Source organism: Vidua macroura, chromosome 8 (assembly GCF_024509145.1).
Source record: "Vidua macroura isolate BioBank_ID:100142 chromosome 8, ASM2450914v1, whole genome shotgun sequence".
Taxonomy (NCBI): domain Eukaryota; kingdom Metazoa; phylum Chordata; class Aves; order Passeriformes; family Viduidae; genus Vidua; species Vidua macroura.
Window position 1 is genome coordinate 29,014,404 of NC_071578.1, and position 17,023 is coordinate 29,031,426.

Sequence of the window (17,023 nt, forward strand, 5' to 3'; positions counted from 1 at the left end):
CAGATATCCACACAGTGCACTGAATGTAATGGATGTCCATTTAATTACCCAAGGGTCAGCACTTTCAGTACAAACATTTTAGCTGAAAAACATCAGAGTTATTTAGACTAGGTACAAAGCATGTAATTTATTACCATATTTCTTCTAAATTTCATACTGAAACTTGCCCTTTATCTTGTTACTCATTAATTGATGATATATTATCTCAATTAATAGGATAATGCATGTTTACCTTAATATTGCCTGAAGTCTTGAAAGCTGTTACTTATTTAGCCAATAATCAAAATTATTTTTCTGGATGTGAATACACTGTTTTCCAAAGGGATAACCTGTTTTTTTAATTAAGTATCTGTATTTGAAAAGAGGCCTGGTATCATCAGCAAAAAAAGAAGAGAAACAAATTACAGAAGTCAGAAATGCTAGGTCTTCCACAAGGGTACAGAATTCTTGGTTTTCCTCTATTTTCGATATCACACTTGACATGCAAAAATACTAACAGCCATTTATTCTGTTCTGTGTACCATATTACAAAATAAATTGCTAAGGCACCGAGAGATACAAAATGGTAACACCTGATCAATCTCTGGAAACCTGAAACAAGCAATCTACTTTCACCACATATTTTCTGCATAATAACAGACATATCCACCTGTCTCCCATGTCTCAGAACTCCATGCACAGCTAACTTGGAGCATTCCATGGATGCATCCACTAAGGAAAATCTCTAATTATTGTGGTCAAGACTATATATGCAAGGGCTATCATGTTACTTTGCAGGAAATCAAGAATAAAGAGGGAGATCAAAAGCACCTCATGCATATAAACCACAAAAAAACCTCTTATACTTTTGAGGAAGAAAAATACTATTATTTTTATTGCAGAAGCTTGTGAAAACCTGATCACTAGTAGAGCTGATGCATGAAGTGTCATAAAAATCTGTCCTTGTGAGCTTAAATTCCAAGTAATTTGAAAGAACTAAGAAACATATTTTCCTAAACTTTACGTAGTAACCAAGTATCATATTAGGAATTGAGCTGCACTAAAGTTCTTTTTCCATCTGCTGCATATACTACCATAAACTGGAAGGTTTGCCATTAAAATACTTTCCTTCTCTCAGTTCTTCTTGCATATACACCTTTAGCAGACCAGGTTCACACTGCTGAATTTCCCTCTGCTCTCTTGTTTCTAGCATAAGCAGCAGCTTGTGTTTCTGGTGGGATGCTCTTTTTCTGTATCACTGCACCACACACTGACCACACTGCTCTAGTGGCACTGGAACTGTATTTTATGAAGCAGCAAAATCCAGTACTTCTAATGAGGCATCAGCTTACACATATTCACATTAAAAAAAGCTATAAAAAAAAAAAACTTAAAAAAATCCCTTCCCCCCACAGCTAGCTCTTCTAAAAGCCTCACAAGCCTTCCTGACACTGTACAGCAAGCAAGTTCAGCAATCCAATTACTACCTGCTCTGTAGTCAGTATCAGCACATTATCAGTGACCTGACATGCACATGTTCTTGCATCTTAGTGTCAGGTGTCATTTCAGACGATTTCAGTAGTAAACGTTTCACAAACTGCTCCAGGCACCTACACTCAACCACCTGCAAGGCAGATGCCAGGCATGCCCAGCCTGCATCACCTGTCTCCAGAGGCATCCAGGGTAACGGTGACACAAAATTTCAGGGGATCTTGTTGAAAACAGCCTACCAAGCATTGTTTTGACCTAATCCACCCTTGAAGGTCTTTCATCTTTATGTCAAGAGCCACCATGACCTCTTTATCTTTCATCCAACTTTTCCTGGTGCAGTTCCTGCTGACAGGGCCCTGTGGACAATGTGACCCTGTAGATGGAGCTGAAGAGCAGTTTAATCTGACACAAGAAACTCAATCTTTGCTACTGAATATAGACTGAAGGGTTGGGACAGCTTCGGGAAGAGATGATCTCAGTTGCTGCACATGTTACACTGAACTAAAGCTGTCACCTCAGAAAGCAGCCTTCTCGAAAGTCCTACTCAACAGGATGAGGTAAACAGGGTGAGAAGTGCAGGAAGCTACAATGACATGATTTTTGAATATGCAGTTCTTGCATAAAATAAAATCCAAGCTTCCCAACTCTCCTGAAGTACATACTCCTCCTCTCAGTACTAACTCAAGTGACTGGTCTGGTCATACTTTCCGGCACCAGGTTAAAATGATACAGAAAACTACACATCTAAATATGCAATAAACAGTCCAGTGACCTGATACTGTTTCCAAACAGGAGAAACTGTTACAGTGCAGCTAATTTTTTTTCCTACAAACCTTCCAGCTGCATCTGAAATGACCACAGTGCATGCAATGTGCCTTACAGACAGTGAGAAACATGAACCACCACAAGAACAGAAGTCAACAGCAACTCACAGAACTCCCACTACTGCCAACTGCAGTGACTGCCCAGCAGCACATTCCTGGCTGTAAGGGCTGAAGGACAAGGAATTCCCACCCAAGTCCCAGGAATTATGTGGGCACAGCTTTCCCCTCACCCAGAGAAAGGTATTTCTTTCAGCTGGGTGGCCTGCCTGAGAGAAAAGAGTGAATGCTCTTGTGGTTGAAGAGGTGAGCTGGAATTCAAGTTCTGGGGTCAATTTGTAGTGTGATTTCCTGTCTAATCTATGACAAACCCCCAGGGTAATTTCCTCTGTTCTGACATAAAAGTACCTTTTTCTTCTCCCTTCTTTAAGATGAGTTTTCAGGAGTAAGAGAACAGTAGAAAGAACCATGCATTTTTATCTTTGGGCATACAGTATTTCCTAGAAGCCCCAAACAACCAGTAATACCTTTGAATGGTTCCTTCAGGAACCCAAGCTGCAGGGCTGACTTTTTTTTTTTTTTTTTTTAAACACAGATCTGATAGTGTAGGAGGAAAGCATTGTTTTGGTTGGTTGGCTTCTAAAAATAAACAAACAAATAAACAGACACCATCCTCCCCCAGAAAAATCACAAACTTCCAGGCTTACCAAAAGTTATTTTCCAAATATACTAAAGAAGAAAGAAATTCATTATTGAAACTTATCCTGAGAACTTCAACTACTCTAAACACTATCTATGGTGTAACATTAAAGCCACTGAAGCAGAATTGCTTCAAAGAACAAGTCCTATTATATTGCAGCTATTCAGTAGATGAGTTCTGCTGCAAAAGGAGACAAAAAATATATGGTTTTTATTATAATAATACAATTTATTACTGCAATAATAAAGGGATAACTTTATGATAAGCTACCATTTAAAGGATTAAAATACAACTCCTTTTAATCTCCATTTATAGTTGGCAATTCTCTGTCCCCTTCATCCCCCACCCCTCTCCTTTTTAAAAGGTCAATCAGGTTTTGGCCTGACATGTCAAAACTCTCTGTCACAGCACTCCTGCCACCAGCTCCAGGCACATGCAAGTCTTTCCCTCGATGCCTACCAAGTGATCCAACATATGGCCACACAAATCCACAAGGGATGCAGACTGACTAGAGAAACGAGCTGACTCAAACAACGTAAGAAATACATTTTTCTCCCAAGTCAGTTTTTACCACAGTCAAGTGTTTTTCAGTTGAACATTGCTTGTGCAGCCTGGTGGGATCTTCTCTCAAAAACTCAGGTGCATACATCTTGTGGTTTGGGAAGAGTACTTGAGAAAAGCCCTCAGAACTGACCAGCTTCCTAAACACAAAAGTCACTGGTATTCTTTCATGCTAAATAATCTCTTAGCATCAGCAACGAAGTAAATTGTTTGATGGAATGCAATCCCATTGTACACACTTCCTTCTCTGCATTTTGATGTTGACCTGAAAGTCTTGCACAACTGAAACACACAAGTGGTAAAAATGAAATAAGCAAGTTATGAAAACAAGCTCATTTGACAAGCATAAATATTTATAAAATAAATGCATTTGGCTAATTACAAACTCAGTGTAACAAGCTATATGAATTTCATAATTAATACAATCAATTCCTGAATTTACTTACATAATTGAAAAATAATTTAAACAGCTTTCTTCAAAACAGAAAAAAATATAGTATTCTCCCTTGAAGGCCTTTTATTATATCAAAATACTGGCACATTAAGTAGTTAATAAAAATGTAGCATGTGAAAATGCCACATTTTTTGTGACCGACAAAATGTCAAGATAGGGCGTAGAAAAACGTATCAATAACTTTTACTGAGCAGTTTAACCATAACCACATATTGCTATGCAATCTTAATGGAACTAAAAATTACATGGTAATAAAGCACCATATAAAGGAAAAATTATCAGGGTTGTACAGGCACATGCTAAACACTTCCTATTCTGAACACTCAACATGGCAGCCTTAAGAATCTGACTATTCATTAGACACATGCTTTATAGCTCTTATTTTTCATTCACTTAAACATCATCATGTAGAACAAGCTCCCAGACGGTTATCAGGGCTGGAGTCTCTGCTTCCAGCACACAAGATCTGTAACCTGAGCCAACAGAAGTCACAGGCCAGGGCAGGAATGACCCAGCAGAAAAATGAAATCTAGCCTGCAGACCTTTCCAAATGGCTCTGTTTCATGGGGCCCTTCCTCTGTCCCATGGCTGCAGAAGCACCACACATTTCCTGCACTTGCTGCATTTTCAGCAGCACTGATTTCCAGTGCATGTGTAAAGTATCATGTATATAAGCACAAACAAACCCATTGCCCCAAGTCTTCAAGTTCATTGCATACAAGCAAATATTGCTTCAAAATGCACATTAAATGTTCCTCAGAAGGGCTGTAATGACTGCACATGCAAACACAGCAAGGAAGGCACCAAGAAAACTCCATCAGCCCAGCACAGGCAAGGGACCATTCCCAGCACAAAGCCTCAGCAGCACATCTCTTCCAGAAGATGGTGCTTTGCCAGGGACTTCCCCATCTTTGCTAGTTTGTATCCAGCTGAAAATTAAAACACAGCTGAACTGTCATATCAAACTCTGAACCAAGGTTTGAAATACCTCTCTCTATTCATCCTTTACTAATGACTACTAGAAAGAACTTTTTGCTTTACTCTTTGACTTCTAGCTCCACTGCTGTTTTACTGCTGGATTTTTTGTACTGGAAATAGTTTGCCAGCTAATCAGTAGTGTAAAAAAAAATGGGAAACAGAAGCACGTGGAACACGTTTTGCTTTTGCTCAGCCTCAATATAAAAAATGCTGAAAAACATCACAAAGATGCACATGTACACATAACAAGATTCATAGTTTTATGTTCGTCTGAATTTTCAAATGCACAGACTTGTCAACTTGAAAGACAGAAGAAAGATCATATTGCTCATAGCTAATCTTGTAGTATACCCTGTTTTGTTGGAGGTGGCGTGTGTTTATAATTTTCCACTGCCTATGTGATCATTGGAATAACCATACATTTCTAAATGCTGTGATTTGTTTGACATGCATCTACAATACTCAAATTTAACGAAATCTGGTTGTTATGCTAGTTAGAAACTAATAGCAACAACTTAAATCTCAGCAACACCACTACTCAGTATCACCAGTACTAGAACCTACATGGAATGTAGCACCCCAGTAAAAAATTATTCCATTAACAGATGTCTCATGCATAAACACTTCTTAAATTAACGTATTTTCAATGTTTTTAGTCTATTTTCTGCCCACTGATAAATCAACATTTATCTTCAATGTAACCACACATTAACTAGTTAATTTTGCTGAACTGACCAATTAGGAAACTCAAAACTGCACACTCCCAAAATTTCAGAGCAGGAACAGCAAAAGATTTAGCAGAAGAGTAGACTATTAGGTGACTAACTTAACACCCAGCTTCTGTTCAGAGGTATATGGGTGCTAACAGGCACTGAGTTATGTTCTAAAATAACAAACTTCTGCTCAAAATGCAACCACAGCAAACTCCTGTTACAAGCAGCTCTGCAGCCACAGTTGCTTCTCTGCTCAAAGGCAAAAGGGCACAAATGAAAGCAGTGAACAGAGATTTAACAGTCACCCCCCCCAGATAACCTCCACAAAAATCCTACTTCACATAGTCCAGGTAACTCATTACATGCATGTAAATATGCAAAACATGTTTTTATTTATCGGAGTACATAGTAAGAGCTAAAGTGCAATTCTGTTATACCCAGTTTTTCCAGGCAGCAGGTGCCAGACCACTGCTGCATGGCATGTGCCATGCAGTGCCACCAGCATACCACAGCTATTAGCAACAACTGTCCCTGCTCCCAGGCAGAAGACTGCACATTTTCTCACTCTGACTGGGTCCTGAGCACCAACTGCCTTTGTATTCATCATCCTTCCCTTCTAGGTAAAAATGGCTTTCAGCACTTGTAGATCCTTCTTTCAAGTGTGTATAACCTCTGGCATATCTACATCAATCAACCTGTTCTCCTTTTAAGTTTTTTGGAACTAGGGATAAAGATCCATTTATGGAGTCTTCAAACTGTGGATGCTCACCATGTAATTTCTTAATTGTCTTTAAAACTCTAAAACCCTTTTTATTTGGTGGTGGAGAGGCAGGAAATGGGACTGTTGTTGAGATTTTGTTTGTTTTATATGATGAATTTAAATACAGCTTAAGTTAGGGATGGCAATGCTTTTCCCCAGTCGCAAGGTGTCCTTAGCCACTCAACACAAACAACCTCTTAAGAGGGTTAAAATCTCCCCCAGTTTCCTCTTACACACACTGACTTCCCAAAGAAACACTTTCACAGTGATTAACAAGAGCTGGAGACAAAACTTGTTATTAAGTATAACCATACCTTTTCCTAAACCAAACCAACATACTCAAAAAGTGAACACAAGGCTGTCCAACTCACTGTTAAGGCACATTAGCTTCAGCTCCATTACAGAAAAAGAAATGTTTTCTACTTACCCCTCCTAGGAGCCAGTGAGTAGTTTTTTTGGTTTTTTCTCCTTCTCTACAGTTTGGATATCTTACAGTACCTATCACAGTATTCCAACGAGCAATCTCTTTCCAGGCTTTCGAGGCAAGAAACAAGTTTATCAATGTGTAGTGTATGAAAATACGATGAGGAATAGGAAAAAATACATCCTTGGCCTTTGTATTCTTTGTCTCTGGCCCATACAAACATGCATGATGTGGGGGAATGCAATCATCCTTGAATATTCATCCCATACAGAACTGGGGAAGTAGGTCTGACACAGAGAAAGTTTTAGGAAATGCCTACCCACCTTTCCACTCACAGGGCAAGGAGAACCCAGTTACATGTATCAAAATTCAGAGAAAAGGGATTTTCTGCATATCTAGATTTCAGGTTAAATTTACTCTGTGAAACTGACTTTGAGAGTGTCCCTCTTCTTGACCCAACCAGGACTTCATGGCCTGTGAGGACAGAGGTTTTGCCTAGTTAATAATTCCTGGCAACACTAGCCATGACAAAATGTGTACTGTTCATTTTTAACAGATGTGAAAAACACATGCCCTTTAAAGCTCTTGCAAAAGTGGTGGTTAAACCCTACATTTTGCAAATTTCGTAATAGTGGCTTTTGCTGTTTATTTGAAAATGAAGCAAAACTAAGTGGAAATCCAACTACCTGGTGAAAATAGAAATTCAACTGTAAGTCACAGAAAGAAGTATACCTCCACATTGTGGCATGCTAAACACTGCTGGGTTTTATCATGTCTGACTTGTTAAGAAACATTTATACTTTCACTCAGGACCGAAGATTATCATTGTAGGCATTATTTATATATGTGGTAGGATTTTTAAGTATGATTAGCACCACCACCACCACCAAGGGAACTAAAAAGGCTTCAGCTTTACAGTAATAAGCAAAACCATCACATTTTAGGCAGTTTAAAGAATTAAAGCATTTGAGGAAACTTTACAGACAGCTGAACACTGCTAGGCTGTTTCCATCTACAGCAGGTCTGAAGAGATGCTCATCCACCTCACTAAGCCCTCCCCAAACTAAGACCAGGCCGTGTGTAATATTAGAAATTTCAATCTAAGTAAAATTCAGAGCTGAGAGAAGAAGAGAAGCCTTATCTGAAGAGTTTCTCCATCAGTGAGACTATCAGCTGAGCTGAGAAAATACCTACTTTCCCAGGGAAAAAAAAAAAACTGCTGCAAGGGAGTGCATAGAGGACTCTCAGGAGCTGAAAAGATCATCCCCATAGACACCAATTAGCCTACAATGCCTACATTTTAACTGAATAATTGAAATAATTACAACTCAAGTGCCAGGATTAGAAACTGCTTCAATAGTTCAGTAAAAATTGCTTCAGCTTTTATCAAGTAACCCTTGCACCCCACAGAAAGAGATGTGAAACCTGTGCATCTGATATTTGGAGTTCCCCGCTTAAGATACATTTTTACTTCACCTCAACTGTCTTGCCATCATTTTTACTTTTTTCTCCATCCCATACATTGAAATGGGACACTAACAGACTACCTAATTAAAGGTCAAGTCACATCTTCAGTCAGACAGAAGGACCTGACTGGAGAACAGGAACTTGAGATGTTCTCTTCTGGACATCCGCAGGCTGCTGCATTGGAAGCAAGACATCAGAAGAATATTCCCTGTTACACATCCAGGGGAGCTTGCTTTATATTGTAATTTTTGCCTCTCTTCTAGAGCATGTCTTTGTCTCTTTTCCATTCATTCTGCTTGAATCCCAAACCCTGCGCATAATTCAATTTGTACATTTTGTCCCTATTCTCCTACTTCATTTCGTGTTTTTTTTTTTTTCCTTTAAGAGGAAGACAGAAAGGATTCACCTCTTGCTCTCCTGCTAAATTCAGCAACTTCCTCCTACCCCCCCCCCAAAAAAAGAGCAGCAAAGCAACTCTTTCTCTCACTATTTTTACAAGGCTATGCTGAGATACTTCAGATGTCTACTGCTGACAATTGTCATTCCTGTGAAGCACAGCACTGTCTCATTTCTTCATTTCAATCTCATTTCAAGGTCTGTTTGTGAGACACTGGCATTCCATTCTCCTGCAGCACCCCACAAGCCCAGCTGCCTGATCATCTTGTTTGCAGCTGCCAAAGAGTCACCATTTCAATGGCTTCCAATGCTTCCAGTCCCCACCTGGAATCCCACCCAAGCACACTTTACGGGGTAGTGGAAAGAAAACATTTTGTGAAGTCTCCAGCAGATGCATAAGCTTGCTTACCACAGATCAGTATTATTTGCTCAATTACTACAAGGAGCTTTGGCACTAAGAGTCTGTAGCTGAAAATACACCCCATGTATACCAACACTTAAAACCAAGAACATGGAAAACAACAACTTCAACATTAAAGTCAGTATCAGCAGCAGGAGGAAACAAGCAATGGGAACAAGTAAACAGAATTAACAAGTGCAAGAAAACCACAGACAACCACATACCTACCCTGGAAAAAGAAAGAGTTTAATAAAGTGAAATAATTTTCCTTCATCCTTTGAAATCAGTATTAAAATTCAAACTCCATTAAAGTAAAAACCACAACTAAAATGAAATACAGAACTTCCAGGATTTGAAAACTATTCTAAAATCTTGTCTACACTAGCTTTCTAATACTGGGATCAGCAACGGCACTAAAAGCTCTAAAAACCTCAATACTGATTACTAAATCTGCTGATGTGAATAATGCAAAACTCAACAGTCATTTGGCAAGTGACTAAAAAGAAGGTTAAAAATGTCTGGCAGATATACAGCAGGAGCACATATGACTATTTTTTCTTCAATTGAAAGCAAACCTGTTGTTAGGTGTAAAATGCAGCAAAAACCAAAGCAACCTCTCCTTCAAAATGCTTGTAAGTCACTGGAGATACAGCAAGAAAGAATGGCCCCTAGTCTCAGTAAATGCTCAAGCCTGACAATAAAGTCTATTCTTAAAGTAAAAGCTGATTACAAACCAGTTCTAAGACAGAATTCATGATACAACCGCAATGAGAAAGTTCATTAAGAAGTAAAATTACTTTCTATGCAGAATAGTAAGCCCACAGAAACACCAAGAACTTTGCCTTATTAAAAATTCCCAAATGTACTCTACAATTTCAGTTCTTATTTCACATTCATCCCCAAAGTAATTCAGAGCACTATACCAGTATGCCTACTGACTGAAGACATTCCACCATTATTAAATATGGGAACGTCACATAAAGTAACTGATAAAAAAAAATATATAGTTGTTGTATAATATTTAAAGGCAAGCAAAACTAGGTGATTATCAGAGTTTGGTATCAACCCAATGGCAATACTGCAAACAAATTAATTTACAGCATAAAGGACAGAAACATTAAACAGGTCATTCAGCATGGTTTTACAGAGAACAAGTTGTGGCAGATAAGCAAATATTCATCTTTCAGCCAAGGACTATTTGTAATAAAGATAACCACAAAGGTGTAGGGTGTGTATAAGACACCCATATAAGTTTTTGATTTAGTAATACATGCCAAACATTATTTAAAAATGGTTATAAAATAAAGTATACATCAGGATTTCCAAAGCGGCTTACTGACCTCAAAAATACTCATCAGTGGGAAATTCCATTTCACCAACATGTACTAAGCAGGATGTTGTTTAAAATATTCCCTGCACAATTAATTAATTCCCTGCACCAAATTAAGCGCTACTGGACAACCCAGCAGTACAAATCAGACCTGAACAAGGCACAGGTGAGCAACTCTATTTCTGCCAAAATAGTCAAAGCACACAACAGCAAGCTCATTAAAGACAACTGACCACACTGGATGAAAAAAAAAAAAAAAAAAAGTAAAGTTCCAAATTAAGCTATCAGAAACATTTGTGCAAATTTGAAGCAGGAAAGAATGTTTAGACTAGACCAGTGCATCATGTATAATTCAGCACTTTGGGTTTCCAGCATCTCAGAGCCTGAGAGCTTAGTTTAAACTAAACTAAGCTGTAAACTAAAGTTGCCTGTTACAGCCTGTATCTTCATGAGGAGAAAGCAGTGGATTCTGAATACTCATTAATCCAGCCAAAAGGCACAGCAGGAACCAACAGCTCAGCCTTGATGAAATTGATGGGAAGAACAGGAGGCAGGACACCAAAGCCTTTCCAAGCACAGTGATTCTTCATCTTCAGGAGTCTTCAAATTAAAACTGGATACCCTTCTCAGAGACACATTTCAAGGTTAGTTACAAGGCTCAGCGTGGGAACAACTCACAAAACCATGTGACAAAAATTAAAGCAGATGATTAAGTAAACCCCTGAAGCCTCAAAGTCCCTTAACGTACAAGCATTCCTGTTGATTAATATTTGAATTATGTTCAGAAACATTGACTTTTTCTGTGTTTTTTGTTTGTATTTTAAACAGCATTCAGGAAGGCCTGCAACACACCCCAGTGACATTCTGTTAACAGCACATGGATGATGTTTTTCTCTGGGAATAGGTTATGCCAGTGGCTGTGTGTAACTACCAAAGGGAAGCACATGCTACTACACCTTCCTACTACTGGCTCACCAGCCACGCAGCAGAAGCAGCACTACTCTGACCATGCTACCCTAAGGGCCAAGGTAGAGAACACCAAAGGGCATTACTAAACTTCCTTTTTCCTTTACAGATATTTGTAGAAGTTCAACAGAAACTTCTTGAGAATCAGAAGTGAATGTAAAACTGAAATACCAGACATGTCATTTTCCAAGAGCATGCCTGCTCTTGGAAAAAACGTGCCTGAAAAATTTCGGATGGACTTTCATAGTGCATGAATTTGCTAATCTTAGCAAGGGTGTTGTCTTTACTCTAAAAAGCAGGTAAACAAAGCATTTCTAAAATAAGTTTTTGAGCTACTTTCAGCTTAGTCCACCTACAAACTGGAATGATAAATGACACAGCAGGATACAAAAGCCCCAAGCAGGTTTCTTACACCTACAAAAGACATCACAGAACTGAGAGTATTTTTCACACAAGCAAGACCTACTTTAAAATCAAGAGTAAATAACAGATTCACAGATACATTTCGTAAAAATATTTTTGCTTTCTTGGTTTGCTTTTTACCTCTCTCTGCTACTAATTGATTTCTTTTACTTATCCCCATGCCCCTTATCAGCACCTTTTAAAGGTTCCTATTTCAGTTCAGATGGACTATCCTGCCCTTTTTCTTCTACTATTAATAGACACATTCTGTACTGGAACAGGTGTTCTGCCTTGAAATTCTGGTGCAAACTCCAGAAAAGAAAAAAAAAAAAAAATTTTGCAGGAGATTTTTGACAATACAGTACAGCCATTCACTTCCCCAAACTATCTGTCTAGGCTGATATTTTCCATGAAGACCCACAACAGCAGATCTCATGCACACACACAGATCCCTCTGCACAGTTCACTGAGAACAAAATGCAAAATTGTAATTATTTCCAGCATCCAAATCTGGTTGTCATTGGGAAAACTCTAGGTCACAATAGCACCCAGGATTTTTCTGATCTGCAAGCCCCAGAAAGCCTGTTTGCTTTCAGGAGATGGCTGTTATTGAAAGCAACAACTTTCTTCAGGATTTAAGTAGGGGGTGAGGAAATAGGAGCTGAGTAAGGCTTTTTTTTTTTCTATTGTTCCTCCCAACAGGTGGGAAGCTGTTCACACAGCTCTGCAGAATCACAGAGGAGGCCAAAAAGCCAGGAAATGCAACTGCTCTCTGCCAGCACTCCAGGAATGAGAAGAGTTAAGCTGGGAGCCAAGGTGCAGAGCAGAGGTTTAGCTACAGAAACAAGGGCAGCAGAGGTCTCACAGTAAAATACTGCCACTCCCAACCCGCAGCAGTCCCGTGTCCCAGTGTTCCCTGGCAGCAAGTGCTGCAAGCAGGCGCTCCCAGACAGTGATAACTCATGGCAAGCTCACAAAAGCCAGCATATGCCATCAGCACTTTGGATCAGGCTGGCTCATCTGAATTGACGATCCACACAGCACCACAAATCGGGATTTCTAGGATAATTCTCATCCCTACAAAGCAGAATTGGGGAAAATTAAAGAGAGGTGTTCTTGTAAAATGTTAGAATGCATTAAAACTGCTACATCAGGCATTTTGGAGCAGGAACATTTTTAAATTAATGCTTCTCAAATACTCTATCTTCACCCCAGTTAAAAAACTAAGTAACATAATAAGGCTTATTATATTTTAATTTTCTAACTCCACAGAAGATGTCTGACTATAGCAGGCCAATTTACATGAGTTAAATTACCGAATCTAACATCCTAGAAAAAGCATGTTGCAACCAGGGACTAAAACTCCTCTTGTTCTTAGAAGCATTCCATTTGTATGAGGCCTGTCAGTTCAAAACAATAACAAAGAAAACCAAAATGCTTCCAGTATCAGCTAAAGGTTACATGGCTTTCACTTAAATAGGATCACTTGGTTACATTAAATACTGAAGAGTAGAAAAAAAGGAGCTAAAAATCCAAATTTTACCAGCTTCAAAAGAAACTTCCTGACCAAGACATACCTACACCCAACTCAAGTATTTCAGCTTTTGTTACATGCAGCAATTCATTCTTATGAAAAGCAGTCACCCCACCACGCAGGTTTGAAGGTACTCTTATTTAGCTAGAGAAGTTGTGCTGTCCTAGGCTCAGCCTATTAAATATGACATCTCCTTGGCAGACATTTTTCACCAAAGAACTAAGAAAATTCACACAGGAAATCCACTTCTGGTAGTGCAGCACTATAACCAAAACTCACTACTTCTCATCTCAAACACACAGCATCTCAGATCTTCAGGCGCCTGTTTTTTTCCCAACCTAGGCACCAGCCGTTCCATTTCCTAAAAAAGACCTTGCAGAAATACACCATGAGATCATACAATTGAGATTGCTAAATACATATAAATGAACCCTCTGCAAATGGCTCAAGTGATCTTAGTAATTTCTTCTTAATATCTGATCTGAAACTGCACCTTCTGATGTAATGCTCTTGCACTGCCAGAGAGCACTTGAAATATCCCCTGCTTTGCTCCCTCTCTCACCGTTTGTTACCAATAATAGCAGGTGAGATAAAGTTATCACATGTATTTACTTACTTTCACAGTCTTGCACATGAACAGCAGCATAACTTCATTTGCATTTCAGGCTACTGGAAGGAGTACAGCTCGCACATATTTTTGGATGTACGCTTAGTCCAGGCTGGCTTCACCAATTTCAGCTTGAAAGCAGCATTTGTTTTCACATGTTTTAGATGAGAGTACATCCGAAGTTAGTGAGCATACAAACCTGCCAAGCTAACACCTTTTCTCAGTTTTCCAAGTGCAACTACTTAATGTAGGTCTCCTACGCTTAATTAACACTTTATTTTCAACCCTGTGACACAAGGGTGAACTACAAATAGAACTAATAAGATCCTATGTGGCAAGCAATTTAGGTAATACCTAAACTGGCACTGACACAATACTGCAAGCACAAAGAGATGTCATATTAACATTTACACCAGCATGAACACAAGAGGCAGAAGGAAGACCATCACTAGCAAACTTTAAAAGGAAAATTTTCAAAATCAATAGAGACAATGGTGGGAGCTGCAGAAAGCCAAGAGTCTCCGTGGCCTTGCACAAAAAAGCTAAAACAGGATCAGTGAAAGGTTTGGAGATGAAGAGCTGTGTGGTTCGAGGAGTCACCTTCACCTACAGCACACAGGTTTAGTCATTCACCTGCTATTTTGTCTACCTGTCAGGTCCATTTGTGCTTCACAGCTTGTCCTCAACACTTGATAAAAATCAAAGCTGATTTGTGTCATTACAATGCCCACAACAGGAAACATACAAAGCGCCCGTCTGTCAGCACAGCAACACTGCGAGGAGCTGGAGGGTGGAGGAGCAAACTGACAAAGGTTTAGAATCACAGTGGAGACAATCAGAAAATTTTCTATTCCTGTGACGTTCACATGCGAACAACACACATTTCAACATTCCAATAAAGTTCATTTCCAGTCACCTGCATACTAGAGCCACACAACAAAGTATTCTGACTGCAAATGTGTTTACATTATGGACTATGTAAACCACAGCACAAGGTCTCACCGGCCTGAAAAAAAGTGTTGTTTTGCATTCATTTTTTCACCGCTTGCTGAATTAGAAGTGGTTTACTCAGTGGTGCACACAGTTTAGCATACCAAAGCCACAGCATCAGCTAAAGATGTCGTTTTTCCAGACAGCCTACAGGTTGCCATTAAAGTCTAACACCTCTCCTCTCTTTATCCAAGATGTCAAAAACAGGCAGAGTTTCAGATTTAAGGGAAATACCTCCTTTTTATAAATTAAAACCTGATGAAAATGTAAGATGATCAGTCCCTAGAGACATTGCCAGAACTGTAATGCACACAAGCATTTTTTCCAAGTTGTTTACAAACAATACACCTATCAGGGGTTCAGAAAGATGCTGTGCCTTTCTAACAGGCAGAGAGAAAATGTCTGACTGACAAGGCGCCTTAGCCCCTTTCAACATTAGAAGGCACTCCGCCGCTACCTAATTAAGGCACATTCTCTTCTCGTAAAGTATTAACAAAGCACACATTTCCCCGACTAGCACTATATTTGTCATCCTTGAATAAATTACTTCTGTATTGTATTTCACGCACTCTTCCGGCCCACATCCTGCTAGACACTGAATGCTTACTACTAGGAGCAGATGAGAGGTATGCCTAGGCAAGCTCCATTTCTTGGCTAGATGTATTGACAATGGAAAAGCTGAGTATCAATAAAACACACATTACGCTCACAGCCAAGTACCCCCTGTGAAAAATCAGATGAGATGACAGTGTGCACACACAGGTGGGATTGGTCTCTCCTAAAACATCTCTACCTGCACTGGCAAGGGCGGTCGGGACAGTATGAGAGTTACCTTTAACAGGTCTTTAGCAAGTTACCTACTCTACCATGACCATTACAATACCTAAACAATGCCTTCAGCCGCTGAATTAGCAAAAATTCCTCGAATTTAAACTCCTAACTCCCAAGCTCACAGAGAAGAGCAGAACAATATTTTTGTAGTATTTTGATACACACTTTTCTGAGGATTCCTAAGCATCACATAAAATGGTGTTAAACTCCAAGTTATCTTCACAGCGCTCATAAATCAGGAGCTGAGCTCTTGCCGGGACAGGGTGTTGCTCTACTTGCATTATTTTTAAGAGTCTTATTTAAATGAGTTTTCAAATAACTTGAAATACCACAGCTAAAACAAAACATTACAAACAAATCAGACACTTCCTCAGGACCAAGACGCTATTCCTGCAGCTCTGCACAGCGGCTGAAGAGGTGACGGCTGAAGAGATAATCCGTAATCTCCGCAGATTACTTAAACTCCAAGGAAATCTCTACTTTGAGAAACTTCAGGGGAGCACAGAGCATCGCCCTTCCCCTGCCCGGCCCCTCCCCGAGCCGCCGCCGCTCGGACACCGGGCAGGGCGGGCCGGCGGGGCCGCCTCCCCGCGGGGAGCCGGGCGGCCACGCGGGTCCGGGCGGGGGAACCGCCTCGGCTCCCCGCGGGTCCCGCCGCCGCTGCCCTCCCGGTGCCGGAGGGGTCGCGAAGGGCGCGGGGTGAGCCCACCTGTGCGCGTCCCCCGCGGCCGGGCCGCGGTGACAGCCGGGCCCGCCCGAGGTGACTCGTCCCGGCGAGCCGGGAGGCGGCCGCGGGGGCGGCGGGGAGGCCGCGGCCGGGGCCGGGCCCGCCCTGCGCGGACACCCCGCGGCGGGGACACCCCCGCTCCCCGCCCGCCGGGCCCGGCGCGGCGCCGCCCGCACTCACGATGGTGACGCTGGCCTTGCGCAGGTCGCGGTTCTCCTCCTGCAGCGCCTTGCACTTGAGCTTGTAGGTCTCCAGCTCGATCTTCAGCACCTTGTTCTCCTGCTGCAGCGAGGCCAGGCGGTTCGTCAGCTCCTCCAGCCGGAACGGCGAGATCACGATCCCGCCCGCCTTGCCGCCCCCCGAGGAGCCGCCGCCGCCGCCCGCCGTGCCGCAGCCGGGCCCCGTGCCCGGGCCGCCCCCCGACAGCGGCCCCGCGGAGCCGCCGCTGCCGCCGCCGCCGTCGGTGTCGCTCTCGCTGGCGCTGTCCGCCAT

The 17,023-nt window shown here is 41.0% G+C and overlaps 1 protein-coding gene across 1 annotated transcript in view; it reads right to left on the reverse strand.

Annotated features, from left to right (window-relative positions):
• CCDC6 (coiled-coil domain containing 6) overlaps window positions 1-17,023 on the reverse strand; it is a 49,017-nt gene extending 31,994 nt beyond the window's left edge. Inside the window, exon 1 of the mRNA XM_053983932.1 lies at window positions 16,712-17,023. Within this exon, the coding sequence (XP_053839907.1) occupies window positions 16,712-17,023 (312 nt within the window). The remainder of the gene's footprint in view (window positions 1-16,711) is intronic.